This window comes from Peromyscus eremicus, chromosome 8a (assembly GCF_949786415.1).
Source record: "Peromyscus eremicus chromosome 8a, PerEre_H2_v1, whole genome shotgun sequence".
NCBI classification, from domain to species: Eukaryota; Metazoa; Chordata; class Mammalia; order Rodentia; family Cricetidae; genus Peromyscus; species Peromyscus eremicus.
Genome location: NC_081423.1, coordinates 46,377,420 through 46,396,257, shown reverse-complemented (window position 1 = coordinate 46,396,257; position 18,838 = coordinate 46,377,420). Strand labels below are relative to the sequence as shown.

General features: G+C 46.1%; 1 protein-coding gene across 1 annotated transcript in view; it reads right to left on the bottom strand.

The window, feature by feature from the left end:
* Positions 1–658: 658 nt before the first annotated feature.
* Tekt3 (tektin 3) overlaps positions 659–18,838 on the bottom strand; it is a 44,179-nt gene continuing 25,999 nt past the window's right edge. The window contains exons 5-8 of the mRNA XM_059270913.1: positions 17,305–17,448; positions 14,388–14,610; positions 10,887–11,041; positions 659–993 (exon numbers count right to left, since the gene is read on the bottom strand). Coding sequence (XP_059126896.1) covers positions 777–993; positions 10,887–11,041; positions 14,388–14,610; positions 17,305–17,448 — 739 coding nt within the window. The 3' untranslated portion in view covers positions 659–776. The remainder of the gene's footprint in view (positions 994–10,886; positions 11,042–14,387; positions 14,611–17,304; positions 17,449–18,838) is intronic.

The following is an 18,838-nucleotide window of genomic DNA, read 5'->3' as shown; positions in this document are numbered from 1 at the left end:
AACCAGTATTCTAAGGAGAGAGGGCATGAACTAAGCCAGAAAGACTGGGAGGGAGGAGGGGGAGGAGGGGGAGGAGATGAATTCTGGAGTCAATGAACAATGGTTAAAGCAGGGCAAGCATGCTGGACTACAGGGGGAGAACCCAAGCCAAAGAGGAGAAAGTGAGAAATGAGAAAAAGCCTCTCTGTGCTGTAGCTTCCCATTTCAGAGTGTGTGGCAATGCTGAGGAATGGCCAAGAATTCATGGCCAAGAAGGAAGAGATACAGGATGAGAGTGGCATCCCACAATCATTTTCAAAATCGCACCACCACCACCACCACCACCACCTGCGGCCTAAGGCTCTCTATTGCACTCCACAGCTCCACATCCTAAATGTCCTAGCACATCCCAGCTGCATCATCTTGAGGACAAAGACAAGTACATAGATCTTTAGGGAACATTATGACTCAAGATCTGGTCACTTCAAGGATAAAATGGTCTTCATTTTCAGCTCATTCATGTTACATATAGAACAGTGAGAACCATTCAAACCCTCCTATTTACCTTCTCTAGTAGATTGACTACATTTCCTTATTTCCTTTCCGTGACCCTGAAACCCAGTACACAGAAAATCAAGGGTTAGACACAAATGAAAGGCCGTCCAAGACAAGGGTGTGGTATGTTTCTATCAACACAATCCTTTAATAATGACTACATTAACACTCATTTAGATGCTGAGGTTGTGCTTCGCTTCTACCATTTTTTGGGAGTTTGAAAACCACTCTTCCTGGGGTCCCTAACAGAAGCCAACCAGCCGGAGGGTGTTGGGGTAGCTTTTGCGCATGCTCATGCACTTTTCCTGGTCGATGTACAGGGTGTTGGCTTTCACAGCCAAGTCATGCTCCAGGGTGGCTTTGGTATGGACCAAGGACTGCAGGGTGTCCTCTGAATCCCTCAGGCGCTGCTGCAGAGTCTGGATGGTGTCGTCCACCTCATTGACCTCGTTAACAAGGCTGCAGGAGGGAAAGCATGGTCAGCAAGGTGGGCATCCTCCTACAGCCTGCCCTCAGCTGCATTAAAGGTATCTGGTGCAGTGACCCTGTCCGAAGTACTTTAGGTAGCAAGGGAATTGGCATCTGTGCATGATTCCGGTATCATGCCAGGATCACTCCCACTGCCTACACCCTGTAGCCCATAACTCAAATAACAAGCTAAACATATTCCTGAATTAAAACACACACACACACACACACACACACACACACACACACACACACACACATACACACACACATGCACACTCCCCTTTATACTCTGATACATATATATTCATATGCACACACTGATATTTCATAAAAAGTAAAATGGGAGGGGGAAACCTCAAAACTTAGCTGAGACTTTTTACCTTTGACTTTAGTCTTGAAAAATAGTATTAGAGTTGAGGAGAGAGAGCCTCTACTATTTAGAATTCTGCCCAACCCGTTACTATGTCTCAGCAGGGGGCACTCCCCAAATCACAATGTCGCAATAAGGCCCTAGGTTAAAAACCCCCAGGCTCTAAAGTCAGGATATTGCAATTTTCCAAACCTTAATGCAACATGAAGAGAATGATATGTGACTGTGTAACTGTAAACTGTGACCCTGAAACTGTCCCAAATGCTCTTTCTGGGTACTGATGAAAAGCAGTCATGAGGACAGGAAGAAAAAATACAGCATCATCACAAAGTGGAGCAGCTCCTTCTCAAGGATGCAGTCAGTACGTCTTGGTCTTCGCGGTTCTGCATTGTTCATGGGCCTTTCCTAAATGCCCATGCGTCATTTTGCATTTGGTCTCCAAGCTGCCTGTCTTTTGGCTCATCAGCCTGCTGGAGTACTAGACAGATCACCGTCGTTTGCATAAATAAACATAACTGTTAGGCATGCCTCTGTAAATAGCAGCTGTGTGGGGTTTTTTGTTGTTTGCTTGTGGAAAACATTGTCCCTAAGTAACTGTTTGCCTTCTCATTTTGTTTATGGTATGCTTGTTATGTTTTGCTGTACCTAAGAGTTCAGTGTTTAGCGAACCAGTTTCTCTCTTACTCACTTTGGGATTTCTTCTACCATGTTTATACTTAGAAAGTTTTTTTCTTCCCAAGAACAATTACCCACCGGTTTGACCAATAGTGTCTCAAGGATGTGCCTCTGTGTCACTCAAGGGTAAAGTTGGCAGTCATCATTATTGCAACTTGTTAGTGACTGCTCTCCATGTAAGTGCTGTTCTGAGTGCCACACCAGGTCAACCAGCTTGCTCTTCCTAAGGACACTATCACCCAGACACCAGAAGGGTCTCCATCTCACATGAGCAAATGGAGACGTTGGGAGCCACCTACCAGCCACTTTTAATAACTCTCCTCTGGTTCCAGCCAGTTGCAAACATAACTCAGAGTGCAGTCATCCTACTGTATCTGTAGGTTTGTGTGTGCGTCCACTAAATCACAAAGTATCTACAAGTTTGCATGTGTGTCCACTAAGTCACAGATTGAAAACATTCAGGAAAAAATGCGCCTGTGCTAAACACATATTTTATCTTCTTGTTCCCCCAACACTGCACTGTCACAACCATTTACAATGCATAGGCATTAGAAGTAATTTATCCATGAACGATAAGTACACAGGGGGATAGGCATAGGTTATGTGCAAATGTTGCTTCATTTTCTAGAAGGGATTTCATGTGTGTGGATTTTTTGATAGCCAAGGGAAATCTACGAACCACCCACCAGGGATCCTGATGGATGTACATCAAATCCTGATGGGTGGTGCAAAGATGAAACTGTGCTTTTTTTTTTTTCAAAGTTTCACCTACTAGCAGATGAAAGAGATGTGGATTTAGTTAAAATATAGATCAGAAACTGTTCTGAATAGAATAGTGCCTATGACCAAATAAGGAGCTAGGCATCCCTAGAGGGGAAAAAGATTTCACCATGACAGAAACATATCCAAACCACATTAGCACCAGGACACAGGGCCACTGAATAGCTTCACCAGACTTTGCAACTGGAAAAGGAGCATCCGGGGTCGTCAAGCCCAGGTCCCTTGTTTTACAGATGAGGAAGTTGAGCCCAGAGGATTGATGAGCTGTCCTGTCCCCAGTGACACAGGCCACACGTGTTTATAAGCAATGGCAGGCCATCCTGGAATCTAGGAAGGAAATACAGAGCCTGGGTGGCTCTACTAAGGAACAGGGTCCCATTTCCTGTCCCCACCCTCTTTATTCCTCAAAATAAAAGGGCAGAAGCCGAGACCCAGGACATAGGGCTCCTTTAAGATGACCCATCTCACTGTCTCTTTTATTTGTAATCCTCACAAGACAATACACAGGATGCCTGCTCAGTTGGACTTCAATGTCAAATAAACAAGTAAGTTTTAGTGCCAAGTATTTTTTTAAGGCCTGGCACAATACACATACTGTAAAGTTGACCATCTTAAGTGTATTCATATGTGTAGCTCAGGGGCATTTAGTGCATTTACATTGTGTAGCTGTCTCCACCATCCACCCAGAGGGAGATCTTTACAGAGATCCACAACTGGTCAAAATGCAGAGAATAATAACCAGCTAATAGATCTGTAATGACACCTCTACATCTCTGGTACAGGTGAAAACACAGAAGACATAGAAAGATCGCAAGAGCCAGGAGCCCAGAATTTCGAGCCTGTGGCTAGACAGTGTCCCCCAGGTGTGGTAGGGAAAATGCACCCATGAGATCTCAACAATATGGCTTCTTGAACAAGACCAGTGTGATGCCAGCACCAGGTGACCTGACAATATAGACTGGGAAAATTCTACAGGGTTTCACCCCCCCCCCCCCATGAGGAGCTACAGGTGATCAGTGGCTGCTGAAACAGTGTGATTGATAGCTCTGAGAGAGAATTAATTTCCTCCAGGGAAAAGCTCCCATATAGGATATCCAACGCCAGTTGTTCAGCCCTGAACACACACACACACACACACACACATGAGCAAAGCGAAATGGACTCAAGAGGTTGTGTGTGCGTGTACGTGTGTGTGTGTGTGTGTGTATATGTGTGTGTGTGTGCATATGTATACATGTGTGTCCATGTAAAACATAGTAATTAAGAAGATGCCACAATCTGGGGGCACCCAGGAGGAGTTCGAGGTAGCAGTTATGCAGATAAGGTGCTCATGGATGAAGTTTTCAACTTTTAAAGAGTATTTTCTGGAGAAAGAACCCCATAGTATGCTGCTGCTTGAGGAAGTCTCCATCTAGACCTCTCCTGCAGTGTTCAGTGATGGGGGCAGACACAGCAAGTTGCCCTCCTGTGAGTTTCTCCTGGATAGGATGGCGATGGAATCTGCATGCTTACTGTTTACAATTTACTTTCTGTACTACTCCAGATTTCTACCATGAGTATAGTGAACACTGTACTTCAGGCCAACAATCAACAAACAAACAAACAAAACATACAACTTTTCCCTCCCTAAAATAGAGAAACAGTCCATGCTCACAACTAGTGGGTTCTTTTTTTGTTTGTTTGTTTTTGGTTTTTGGCTTGGGTTCTTTTTTGTTTGTTTTTGGTTTTTGGCTTTTTTTGAGACAGGGTTTCTCTGTGTAGCCCTGGTTGTCCTAGAACTCACTTTGTAGACCAGGCTGGCCTCAAACTCAGAGATCCACCCACCTCTGCCTCACAAGTGCTGGGATTAAAGGTGTGTGCCGCCACTGCCCGGCCATTGGTGGGTTCTTTATTGATAGACTCAACTAACCTCAGACAGAAAGTATTGTATTGCTTTTTTTAAAAATTTGCATCTTACTGAACATACACACCTACTTTTACTGAACATACACACCTACTTTCTTGACCTTAATCCCTAAATATCACAGGACAGCAGCTGCTTATTTTAGTAGTATTTACATTGGATTTTGCTAATCTACAGATGATTTCATGCATGTAGAAGGAAGTGCTCATGGCAAATACTATACCATTTAATATACAAGACTTTAGCACCCATGAATTTTAACATCTCTGAGTGGGTCCTAGACCTAACATCCCAAAATATCAAGGGGCTGCCATTAGGAGAGGTTTTTTGTTTTTGTTTTTTTTTTTCTACTCTGACTTTTTAGAGGGGCAACCTGAAGGGGCCTGGATGACAGATACCATACTGATACAAACATCTCCATGTCAAATGGGACTCACAGCTTCCCAAGGTCAACCCCACCACAGCCAGCTTCTGAGTCCCCCCTCTGAGATGCACACACTCGGCTGGCCACAGGCTCTGAGTCTGGCAGAGGTAGGGTGTGAAACAGTCACAGTGGCAACACCCTGGGTCATCTGTGTGTCCCCGTCTCAGGTAAAGCTAACCTCTGGGGTGCTAGACTCAAATCTTCTGACTAACTTTACCCCTTCCTCATGACCTCACAGCCAGCCCTCAGTCATAAAAACTAGCCATCTTGTCTTCCACACAACCCCTCCTACCCCTCCCCGCCACTCCCCACCCCACCCCCCTACTCCTGTATCCTTTCCTCACCCCTCTGCAGACCTGCCCTCCAGGGCACTCCTACAGTTTCTGACCTCAGGGCACTCCTTTGCTATCTCTTCAGCCAGTGTAACTTGTATCTGCCTCTTGAGCTCTCTAACGAATGCCAACTCCCAATACTAGAGGAAGAGACACCTCCAGTCCTAGGGACGAGTTTGTCACCCTATGTTATGCTGTGCATGCCAAGAGGCCCACCCTTGGGCACTTAGGAATGTCTTCCCTACAGACATCGGGAAGCAATGTCATGCACCCGAAAGTCTTGTTTGCAGCCTCACCCTGCAGTTTCTCCCACAGTATAGACTGTGTCCAGTGAGGACCAATGACTACACTCTAGGTCAGTGATTCTCAACCTGTGGGTCGTGATCCTTTTATGACCAACCAATCCTGCATACATATCAGATATTTTACATTACAATTCATAACAGTACCAAAATTACAGTTATGGAAACCACAAAATTACAATTTTATGGTTGGGGGGGTTGCCAACCATAAATGAGGAGCTGTATTAAAGGGTCGCAGCATCAGGAAGGTTGAGAACCAGTGCTCTCAAGGAGCTGCAAGAAGTTCTAAATCCAACGGATGCACCAAGAGCAAGACCCAGACCCAAGACAAAAAGGACTCATGGCAGGAAGAAAACGGAGGAACCTACTTTCAACCGACCTGCATCCAGTCTGAGCCAAGGAAGACACCAGTAAAGGTCGCTCACCAGCAGGCATGTGGGTACACACCTGTAATTCCAGCTCTATGGAGGCAGAGGCTGAAGGAAGGGCCCTGAGTTTAAGGCCAGTCTGCGATACACGGTGTACTAAAAAACTAAGCACTGAGGGTGGGACTCAGTGGTAGAGCACGCTGGAGTTGTGTGTGCCACTCTCTGGGTTCCGTCTCTACCACTGCAGAAAGAAGGCCCACAGCAGCTCAGGGAAACATGGTAACATCCCACCTCCCCTTCACCCAGAGACCACACTGTTCTCCCTACCAACGGCACCCAAGATCCAGGGGTCAGGGGATGATAAGCAAGAAGTCTGAGAATTCACCTGAAACGATATATTTTGTTGTTTAGAGCAGATTGGGTTAAAAAAAAATTAAAGTTTTGGTTTGTTTATATAAGATCCTAGGTATAAAACGTCGTCAGCTCCTTGGCCGCTGCTGGAGAGGGCTGGAGGTGGGACTTGACGACAGGTGCTGTTTATTGTCACCAGAACTGCTCTCCTCTCCCAGTCCTCCCTGACTTCAAAAGGAACCCTGAACCCAAATGTGCCTTTACTCCCTGCAGCCAAATGTCTGTCTCCTGGAAGCTAACCCCTGAGGAACTGTGAATAGAATACCTTAACGTATCAATGTCAGAACAAGACATGTAAGAACTGGAGAGGGCAGCCACAGAGAGTCCACTTTCTTGAAGCTTTGAGTACACGGAAGGGGACAACCCTCCCCAAAGTGCAGTCATCAGAAAGCCAAATCACTCTCAAGGATGCTCGTCACTTCCACCTTCCATGGTCTTAGCTGATTTTGGAAAACTATTTTGCTGAAGGCATTCATTCCACTTTGTTGTTGTTTACATTACAGACTTGAAAATCATTTTGCTTCGAATACAAATATGTCTGCTATAGAGTTTATTTGTTTTGTCTTAGAATCAAGATTTAAGTCAAGCAGAGCCTTCTCTGGATTTCTACCAAAGATGCCAAAAAGGCTTAGACCTACTTTTGAAGGTGCCCACTTAGAATATTTGAAATAAAAATAAAGTCTTCAAATGAAAACAGCATTTTTTTCCATCCCCAACCCCTACCCTGAGGTTGATCTTTCTCAATCTAGACAGCGCAAGGGTTACTTTCAGGGTGATCAATTTTGAGAAAAAACAATGTTTTTCCCAAATAATAATAGCCCTAAATACCTTTGGCAAGACATTCCTAACAAGAAACAAAAGCAGGTTCTGTCCTAAAGTCAAAACTGAAGCCAAGGAAACGGACACACTAGAGGGCTGACAGGAAGCAAGAGGAACAGCACATTAGCTGGGAAAGGGGGGAATTCTAAAGAGTGAGAGTCAGCCCCTCAGAGGGGGTGTGAGCACCTCCAGAGCCACACTAGGTCACCACCACTCAAAACCCAAAACCCATTTTTTTTTTTTTTGAGACAGGGTTTCTCTCTGTAGCTCTGGCTGTCCTAGAACTCACTCTGTAGCCCAGGCTGGCCTCGAACTCACAGAGATCCACCTCTGCCTCTGCCTTCTGAGTGCTGGGATTAAAGGCATGTGCCACCATTGCCCGGCTCAAACCACTTTGATGTACTGGGGAGATGGCTCAGTGGTTGAAGTGTTTGCCCTGTAAGCATGAGGAACAAAGTTTAGACAGCCAGAACTCACATAAATGCCAGGTAGGAAGTATGGAAGTTTGCCTGGAATTTCAACCCAGGAAGGCAGAAATGGAAGATCCTCAGAAATATGGTCAGCCATATCAGCAAGCTCTGGGTTTGATTGAGAGACCTTGCCTCAGTGAACAAGGTAGAAGAACGATGGAGGATGATTCCAGACATCACACCTACATGCATACACATCTACAAACATGCAATACACATAGGTGATACACACACACACACACACACACACACACACACACACACACACACGAACACTTGGAAAAAGGAGCTTTTATGGTTGGGGTGTGGCTCCGTGACAGAACATACAACATTCCCAAAGGCCCCAGGTTCCAATCCAAGCACCCAAAACAAACAAAAATAAAAACCCATGTTTATCTAGTAGCAGTCTGAAGAATTTTTCCCATCTCTGTTTTTGATGACTCTGCAGAAATCGTTTTGGACCATGAAACTTCAGCTCAGCTTCTTGTAATAATATTTGCATAAAGAGGGCTGGGGAGAAGGCTCCACTCAGCAAGTAAAGTGCTTGGTGCATAAGCATGAAAACTTGAGTTCTGATCCCCAGAACCAATGCAAAAAGCTCCTGTAACCCCAGTGCTGGAAGCTGGAGACAGGTGGATCCCTGGGGGCCACTGTCTAGACAACCAGCCCCAAATGGTCAGCTCCAGCTTCGGTGGGAAACCTCGTCTCAAAAAGAAAAGAAAAGAAGAAAGCAGTGAGAGATATACTGCCAGCATCTGGCCCCCACAAACGAACAAATGCACCCCTGCCTCTATGTGTGAGCAGACACCCTCACCTCCAATACATGACGTATTTCCAAAAAGCCACAATTCACCATCTAATCCTAACTGGCTAGTGCCCATTCTCTGACTCCAGGTTCTTTGAAGCAAGAGACACACTTCAGCTGGCTACCCAGGGACCCGTCTTGCCTCTGGAGTGGAGGGCAACTTATTCCAAATAGTGAACTGTGTAGGAAGAGCCCATTCTGAGGAGTATGCAGCCTGGGTGAACAGCGGTGTATTGGAAGCCTAGAAAAATGCTACACTACTTGACACACAGCTAATCTGAGAAGGTCATTTGTGTGTGGATGCTGCCTGACCTTGTGATGGGTCATGTCCTAATGAACCCCTGGTACGCTGGAAATGTAAAACGTGTTTCGGACATCTAACCCACTGATCATCACGGCTCAGCCTCACCAGCCTTAAACAGGCACAGGACATTTACAGTAGCCTACAGCTGGGCAAACTCATCCAGCTTCCCGTAGAAACAAAGCCTATTTTAAAATAACATGTTGAACATCTCATGTCACCTACTGAGCACTGCCTTGAAAGCCAAGGGCAACATAGGAATGGACAGTTTATGCCACCACAAAGTAAGAAAAAAAATCTTAAATCAGAGACTGTGTATGCTAGCGTATGTTTCAAACACAGTCCAAGTCCACACTATACATGGAGAGTGATTACAGTAATGATCTCCAGGGCTCTGGGCTCCAGCCTCTGTGTGAGGAAGAGATAAGGACACACCACCTGCTTCATCAGCTCATCTCAGACTGACATGAAGAAGATCCAGTGAGATCAGGTATCTGGCAGGGGGATGAAAAAGACCCACGCAGTCTAAAAGATGGAGGGAACAGGAGCAGAGTTTGGTTGAATCGAGCTGATCCTCTGGCGTGTCGATCCTGCCCTGCTCCTGCTTAGTAGCATACCTCACCGGCAGTGACACGGGCAAGCCCCAGCTGTCTCTCACCTCCAGCTGTGATCTCAGTGAAGCCATGTGTGCCCGCTAGTTTCTATGTCAACTTGACCCAAGCTAGAGTCACCCAAGAGGAGGGAATCTCAACTGAGGAAACGACTCCATAACATCCTGCTGCAGGCAGGCAAACCTGCAGGGCATTTTCTTAATTAATAACTGATGGGGGAGGGTCAGCCAATTGTGAGTGGGGGCACCCCGGGACTGGTGGTCCTGGGTCCTGTAAGAAGCGGCCCGAGTAAGCCAAGAGGAGCACCCCAGTAAGCAGCACCCCTCATGGCCTCTACATCAGCCCGTCTCCAGGATCCTGCCGTGTTTGGGTTCCTGTCCTGGCTTCCTTCGATGATGAACGGGGATGTGGAAGTGTGAGCCACATAAAAATCTTCCCTCTTGAAGTTGCTTTTGGTCACGGTGTTTCCATCACAGGAGTAGTAACCCTAACTAAGACACTATACAACTTGTTTCTGCCTCCTCTTCCTCATTTACAAAATGAAGGTAATGTATGGAATACTGTGAGTACATAGGACAGGGCCACGCATGGGGCAGGACCAAGGGATGGTGACAACTGTTTTCATCATCATCATCATCATCGTCATTACCATTGCTGTTGTCGTTGTCATCATCGATGACAACCGACCTTACAAGGATTCTCCCTTTACTTCCCCCCTGAGAAATTATCACTTTGAACCCCCATCGCTGTCCTTGGCAGTGCCCAAATTTGGCAGGTTCGTCTTTAGAATAAATCCTTCGCGACAAAGAGACTCTATCATGGAGTCAAATCAGGAGAAGGGTCATGGCATCTCCCCACCGTCCATCCCTCTGCTACCAATTTGATTCACATTCACAAGGAGGGCCTCATGGCCTGGACTACCAACCTAAGGAAGTGCTCAAAAACCCAACCACCGCCCTGAATGCTCTGAATAAACTAAATGTTCATGTCATGTGACGTGTCGGTGTCATTTTAACTTTCAACAAACGTATGGTGTAATACACACAACACACTTTAGCTGCCGTGAAGTGTTCTCAGTTCAGTGACATTAGACACAATCACACCACCAGGCAACCATCACCACCCACCTCAAGACTTCTCTCCATCTTCCCAAATTGAACTCCTTACCCATTTAACAGGTCCCATTGGTAACGCTTATAAAGAAGACGTCTCCATAATGCTTGTCATGAGAGAACATCCTTATCCAGAGCCCAGCTGCATCCAGGAAGGGGCCCCTCGGCTCTCCCTCTCTACCCACCCCATACCCTTACCGTAACTGAGCTATGTCCCTGCACAGCTCTATGTTTGGTCTCCTTGTTCGCTCATCCAGCCGGGTCTGAGCCACCTTCAGGAAGGCAGACTTTTCCTTGATGGCTTTTTTGATGGATTCTATGGTCATTTCCGTCTGGAAGATCTCCTGCAGGGTCTGTGGCAATGAGAAGCAACTGCTGACATCCTGTTGCTGGTCCCAGAACAACCTGTGACACTCCCACCTCTGGCCCATAGGCCTCCTCACTGAGAACCTCGCTCCTTCTACATTCTCCTCTTCTTGTGCTCAGAGAACCTGCCTTCTATGACCTGGTTCTCTGCTGCTCCCCAGTTCCAAATTCTCCCGACTTTGCTCCTTTGGTGTGGCCCCTTTCCTGTGGCCTGGAGACAGCTCAGTTAATAACCAGCACATTCTCCAAATCTGCTGTCTTTTCTGCCACCATCCCATCTAATCCCAGTGGGGCCCTCGCCACCCTCCTATGTTCCTCGCCAAGTGTGTTTACCCATGGCCTGTGCCCATTCCTCTGCCTCCCACCTACCCCATACTCCAGAGGTTCCTGAATTCTGTCTCTAGCACTCACTGCTCTCATGAAAATGCCTCTCAAGGTCAACATCAGAGCCTCCTGGATCCTTCCCTCTCCCTGAAACCCTGCCTCAACTTGTTCTCTTAGCAAGCTGCTAGGCAAATTCTTGAGTTTCTAACTGTTCCTCATCCCACTGCCAAAGCTTTATCTTGGGAAAATTAGCTATTACATCCTCCATCTCCTACAGAGACCTTGCAAAACCACACTTATTTAAAGCCCATGTAATCCAAGTACTCCTAAATCTGTCATTCAGGCTTTGACCTCTCTCTCAAGCTTTTACCAACGTGTCAAAAATAGTCATGTCTGATTCTCACTAGAAGATATAATGCTTCCTTCTGCTAAACGTTTATCTCTCTCATTCCAAGTGGTTATTTCTGTGCCTTCCCAACAGACTACCCATTTTCTATGGTGTGTGTGTGTGTGTGTGTGTGTGTGTGTATGTGTGTGTACACCTTCATGTCTATGTATATATGTATTGTCTCACTAAGACATGGGCAGGATCAGTATGGCATCCATGTATCTACATCCCAACACACCTAAGTGGAAATTAGAATGTACCCGTTATGGGTTGCATTGTGTGTCCTTCCTCTAAAAGCTCATACCTTGAAGTCTCAACCCTCAGGACCCCAGAATGTGACTCTACTGGGAGACTGAGTTCCTGCAGAGGTCAAGTTAAAGTGAAGTCAAGAGAGTGGGTCCAAGCCTCATAAATGGAGGAATCCTGGACACTTGGATGGCTGCTCCAGGTTGTCACCTTGACTACATCCGAAATTGACTAAAACCTAAATGGTTGGGCATTACCTGTGAGGGAGTTTTTTCTTAAGTACATTATTCAAGTGGGAAGTTCCACTCTTAATCCAGATCTTTTGAGGTGGGAAGATCCACCTTTAATCTGGGTCACACTTTTAGGACATGGAAGAAGAAAGCTGGTTCTCTCGCTTCAGGCCTGCTCGTTCTCACTCTCATGAGCAAGTCTAATCCTTCACTGGCCGTAGAGTCTACTTCTCTGGGATTCCGGCATATACCGAGGACCAGCTGAGACATCCAGCCTTGTGAACTGAACAACTACTGGACTCTTGGGCCTTCCATTGGTAGACAGCCACTGTTGGACTAGCTGGTCCACAGCCTGTAAGCCATTCTAATAAATCTCCGTGTGTGTGTGTGTGTGTGTGTGTGTGTGTGTGTGTGTGTGTGTACAGAGAGAGGGATTCATCCTCTAAGTTCTGTCCCTCTAGAGAACCCTGACTCACACAGACACAGATACACACAGAGGAATGTGACGCAGATGCATGGAGAGAAGAGGTTGACAGAGAGTACAAGACGAGGCCCCAGAAGTAAGCCACCCTGTGGCATCTGGAACTCGGACTTCTGGCCACTCAGACAGGGAGCACCTTATGTGGCAACCGCCCTGGCAAACTAGCACAGTAGTTAAAAACAAAAATACCCCACCACCAATCCACCAATGAACAAAGGAACTCCGTCACAACACCTTTCTAAGGAACTTCAGAATGAAGCCCTACTGCCCTGACCCCCGTCTCCCACCCCCTCACCCCCATCCCAGCAGCTTCCGCAGTGTGGCACCAACCCTCTTCCCAAGCTTCTCTCCTAGGACACACCATCCTCGCCAGTCTCACGGGCCTCTTCATGGACTTGAACTTGACCTCTTAGTCACTGCCTCTTGGGCTCTGTTCAAGGGGTTGCCCCATTGGAACACTCCTTTCTCCTTCCAATCCCTGAACATGCATTTGTCGTGGCCAATCACAGTGCATGATCTCCTACTGTTATTACTATCTGCTCGGGAACAAAAACTACATTTTATACCTTTCCCTGCCCTTAACAGTGTAGCCCACCACCTAGCTCAACTGCTGTTGACTGCACAAACCAGACATCACGAGAAGACAAGGTAAATTGTTGCTGCCTGGAGGAACATGGCACCCTCCATTGTGAAATACTACCTTAGAGCAACAGTGTAAGATCCTTAAACAGGAAGACAGGCTGGAGAGACGGCTCAGCAGTTAAGAGCACTGGCTGCTCTTCCAGAGGACCCAGGTTCAATTCCCAGCATCCCTGTACCAGCTCACAACCCTATAACTTCAGTCCTATTGGGGAATCTGACACCTTCATCTGGCCTCCATGAGCATTGCATGCACACGGTACACAGACATACATGCAGACCAAACACTCATACATAAAATACGCATAAAATAAAAGTAAATATTTTTTAAGGAAAAAAGTGACAATTGATGAGGAACACATTCCACAGTACTTAGGAGTAAAGACAGTGGTTCTTGTTTATCTTGAAGTATGACTTCTGTATCAACCTTTCATTAAATTTTCACTAAAACTCTTATACTCCCAGCACAGAGCACTTCACAAACTCAGGAATACTAAGCACTACCTTTTTGGTCCCTGTATTTGGTCCTGTCGTCCAGAAAGAGGATCTGAAATGATTGACCCGAATGAACTTCCTCCCCACCATACGTCCTACTAAATTCACTTCCTAGTTATCCACAGTGATTCATTAAGCTTTATCCTAATATTTTTGTTTCCATTAAATACTAATTCCCTGCATAGTGCATTCTTTGTGTTCCAAATACCAGTGAATTCCCATTTCATTTTGACACCTGGCTGCAGACTGAAATAAATGGCGTGCTTTGTGCCGCTTTTAATTTTCCTGTCTGGATGGCCAGGAAGCCGCGCGACTTATGGTGCTTTTCTGGAGGTGGTGAGAGATTTGTAGTCTCAGAGTGCCCTGCCTCATCCAAGGCAATGATGGGGGACAAATGATGGGTTTAGTTTTTCATGTTCCAATCCTGGGGCGGGTGGAGCCAGGGGCCTTGCCTGTGCCAAGCGAACTCTCTGCCTCTGAACTCTGCCCCCAGCCCTGGGTAGAGTGCCCAGACCAAGCTAGCTCCTCACCTTTGATAAGTGAATGTGGATCTTATTCTTAGCGTCTGCGGTCTCTGCAATGCGATTGGTGAAAGCCAAGTTCACCTTGTTGAACTGATTCCACATCTCGTTGGCCGTCACAATCAGAAGGTTCTCGATGTCGTCTCTCAGCTTGGTGGAGGCTGCCCTCTCACTTTGGGAACGGAGGATATTGTCATCTGTAAACTTGGCCCATGACTCGGGCACTGACACCCTGGAAATGGGAAGAGAGATGATGGCGGCAATGATAGGTCAGCCCCGATGGGTCTGCAGGGAGTGCTCGTCCTGCACGAGAAAGGCCCCGGTGCCACCCATCCTGGACATGTTGCATGAAATGGAAACAACAGGAGAAAGCTAATTTGAATTTTTTTTCTCAATTGCTCCTATTTTACTATTAACCAGTAGTGTATTAATAGGCATAAAGCAATTCTTCTTCCAGACTGGGGATTACTGAAGGGCAAGAACATGTACAGTCTTTACAAATATGTCACGACCAACCCAATAAACAGAAGCAAAAATGTCAAGCTTGGGAGCAGCCAAAGATGTGCCAAGGGAAAAAAAGCAAGGCACTGAGAAACCATTTCAGAAGAGTAAAGAGAGAAAGGCGAACTTGCAGCTGGGGATGTGTTTAGGAATGTGTGCTGTCTTGAGAATGTCGAACTGGTTTAGTCTTGCTGGACGATAGGAATGCAGCACAGACTAAGAGTTCACCGCTTAAATGTTTGCAACTCAGAAATTCCTCTGTCCCAAGAAAATAGTATTCCCAAAAATGGATATGGGAGGACATTGATTTCAGTAATATTTATATAAAGCTTAGAAAGCTTAAAAATGGCCTAAATGAATGAAAGTGCAGGTTAGATTAACATGCACAGAAAATCTACATAGCATGCAAATTCACCAATATTTACTTCATAAATCTATCTTAACCTAGGAAGACTAAGCTCACAAACAACATTATTGATACAGCATGAGGTGAAAAGTTGGATAGACCATAGAAACGGTGTGTGGGCAACACCATTCTCTAAGGTTATAAACTATCATCTGTCAATCTAGGGACACTTGGAAGGACTAAGTTGTCAACGTTGGTGTCTCTGGATGGTAGATTTAATAGGTGGTATCTGTTTGCTTGTTCTTATAATATAGTGTTGAATAGGACTCAATGTTGACTAGACCCAAAATAATGTCATGGATACTCCATATATTTCGTAAGGGATTGCTAAAAATGGGGGCCTTTCAAAGGGCTAAGTCCCAGGTGGCAAAAAGAACCCCAAAAAAACAAAAAAAAAAACCCTCCTTGCTCACCTTGAGTCAAATAAAGCATCATGTAGGGACTACATAGAACACAGGGTCTGGTTCAGATTCACACCTGAACAGTGAAAGTCCAAGTGGTAACTTATGTTGTACCTCTCAAGAGACGGGACCAGGTACCCACAGGACACAATCAATTTTGGAGTCACTTTAGGGGAAGTGCATAGACACAGGTGTGGGGAAAACCGTGGGGATCTTTACAGGGTTATGAAAAAAAACCCATCTTCTGTGTGGCTGTGGTTACACAGACATTCAACTCCGACAGACCCACCGCCATGCACATGCAGCTCGGCCATTTTAATTCTAGGCAAACGTCACTCCATCGAACTTGGTTATTTTTTTTTAAATGAAGTGGTGGGCTCAAACTGTAAGCCCCGCCCCAGAATGGCATCCAGGGGTCCAGCAAAGAACTAGCAGTTAGGCAAATGTAACAAGCAGTGGTGAGAAACGCATGCACCGTTTCCAGCCTGTGCACACTGGGCCCAGGACATCCAGGAACTGGCAATGTCTGGTTGCCTTTTTGTCTGTAGGTTTTCTGAACAAGAGGTGTCATTTTCATGTTAGAAAAAGAAATACAGGATGGTTCGATTCTCAAGGCCTGACTCTACTCGAATGAAACCTTACTGAAAACGGGTCAAGGCCAAGTGTGTCCCTCATCTTCGGGCACCTGGCCTTGCTTTACAAACACCTTCCATTTTAACTCAGTTTAACATCAGTGCATCATTGGGAAATACCTCAGCAGTTTTCAACCTGTGGGTCACGACCCCCTTTGGCAAACCTCTGTCTTCAAAAAAAAATTTACATTACAATTCATAACAGTAGCAAAATTAGTTAAGAAGTAGCAATGAAAATAATTTTATAGTTGAGGGTCACTACAACATGAGGAACTGTATTAAAGGGTCGCAGCATTAGGAAGGTTGAGAACCACTGCTTTAAGTAATGAGTGTGTCATTAAAAAGCATCAATGCCTTTAAAAATATTCTTTATCTTGAGGTGCTAGGGACAAATCCAGGCAGGCATACCCCTTACTAAGTCACATCCCCTGCTTGCATTCGTGACTTTCTGGAGAAAATGAGTTTATTCTCATTGGAGTTGGTCAGTTTTCCAGAGTGGGTTGTTAGGAACATGACTTTCACTTTTGCAAATACTCATTTGCCCTTCTGGTTCTTCAACATAAAAACTCTCTCAAGGGCCGGGTGGTGATGGTGCATGCCTTTAATCCCAGCGCTCGGGAGGCAGAGCCAGGCGGATCTCTGTGAGTTCGAGGCCAGCCTGGTCTACAGAGCGAGATCCAGGACAGGCACCAAAACTACACAGAGAAACCCTGTCTCGGAAAAAAAAAAAAAAAAAAAAAAAAAAAAAAAAAAAAAAAAAAAAAAAAAAAAAAACCAAAAAAAACACCTCTCTCAAGAAGTTGCTCCCATAGACTTCCAAGACTCCAAAAGTATGAACCTAAGAAACTTCTGTTCCTTATCAATCACCAAGTCTTGGGAACTTGTGATAGCATTTTTTAAAAAGGAATGGAGTAGGATGACTTGCATGCTGCATCATTACGGAAGCGGAGAGAACGACAATCACAGAAGGGCACGGGCCAGCTTACGTTGCATCAACTTTCTCCACGCCCCGGAAGTAGCTCACGCCCTCCGAAGTGTTCCGCAGGTGCTGGCATTTATCGTCGATCCGGAAGGCTGTCTGTTTATCACTCAAGTCCTTCTCCAGCTCATGCTGTGCAGCTCTGTCTGAGCTACAATATCCAGGGGAGAGAAGAGAGACAAGTTTCCAGTCAGGCAACTACTTCCCAAACGACCAGGCATTTTGCCCTTTTAAGGTGGAACCCTCCACAACTCTCCTCCATCAAAACAATCAACTCCCACTCCAAAGGAGCATCTGTGGAGATGGTCATGCATGTGAGTCATAAGAAGCCCACCCTGCCCTGCTCCACCTCGTCCCACCCTCCATGTTTCCTGTCCATGGGGTGTAGGGAAGTGGGGAGAGAGGGTGGAGGGAGAATGATATGGCCTAACCCTAACGCTCACCACCAGTTCCAAGCAGGACACTGGTTTGCAGTCATATGTCCATTTCTGTGCCTTCCTCTCTTCCTTCCTATTCAGCTTCTGTATTCTCACCCCTTTTTCTATGCTTTGAATATATTTTCCCCAAGAACTCATGAGACACACACAGCAAAGCCTCCCTCGGTCCATTGACAACCTAAATTTGAGGCCATGTTGTGGCTCAGATGTTTCCCAGGAGCCATAAATTAAGAGTCAGAATCATCTTCCAAGAGTGCTTGAGAAGATGTCAGGGAACTGGTGGTTCACTCCAGCACTCTGCCCCAGTGGCCCAGCTACTGGGAGAGAAGAGACCCTGCATCTCAGTAATACAGTCTTGCCTGGATTCCAGGGAAAGAGAGGACCCACAAGTCAAGCCCAGAGACTAGCCCTGGATGAGAGGTGGGCATGGGCAACAGGTGAAACATATCTTCATTCATATCACTGTTTATTTAACAAATAATTGTTGTGTGAGCCTGAGAAATAGTGAACACAGCAGAACCTCTTCTCTGAGGAGTTTGTCCTTCCATGAACACATAGACAATACACACATTACACGGGCAGCTGGTGTGGCTGGAAGAGCAAGGTAAAAAACAAAACAGGAACCAGGAGCCCCAGAGCAGGGGCGGTGATTTTACACAGGGTGGTCAGGAGGCGTTTCATCAGATGACGCTGAGCCCTGGCATAAGGACAACCAGGTCACACATGTTGGACGCTGGATGTTGCAAAGGCCCAGGTTTTCTCCTAAGTGAAGCTAGAGACTGCTGACTTGCCATTTAACTAGATCATTCTGTCGCTGTGCTGAGAACCGACTGCCGGAGACCTCGGAAGTCCCACTGGGAAGCCACAGCAGTGACTCGGAAGAGTAAGATGGCAGAAACTAAGTGGACAGCAGAAGAGATAAGTATTCAGATTCTGGGTGTGTTTAAGAACCAAGCCAATCTCCCAGGAGGTTGGACCTCAGTGATAATCAAGAGCTCAGCTGAGTCACTGGATTGATGGAAATCCATCACTGGAGTTGGGGGACATATGGATGGGAGGAGGGTCTGAGCGGGGGGTTGGAGGACACACTAAGCCTGAGTGCTC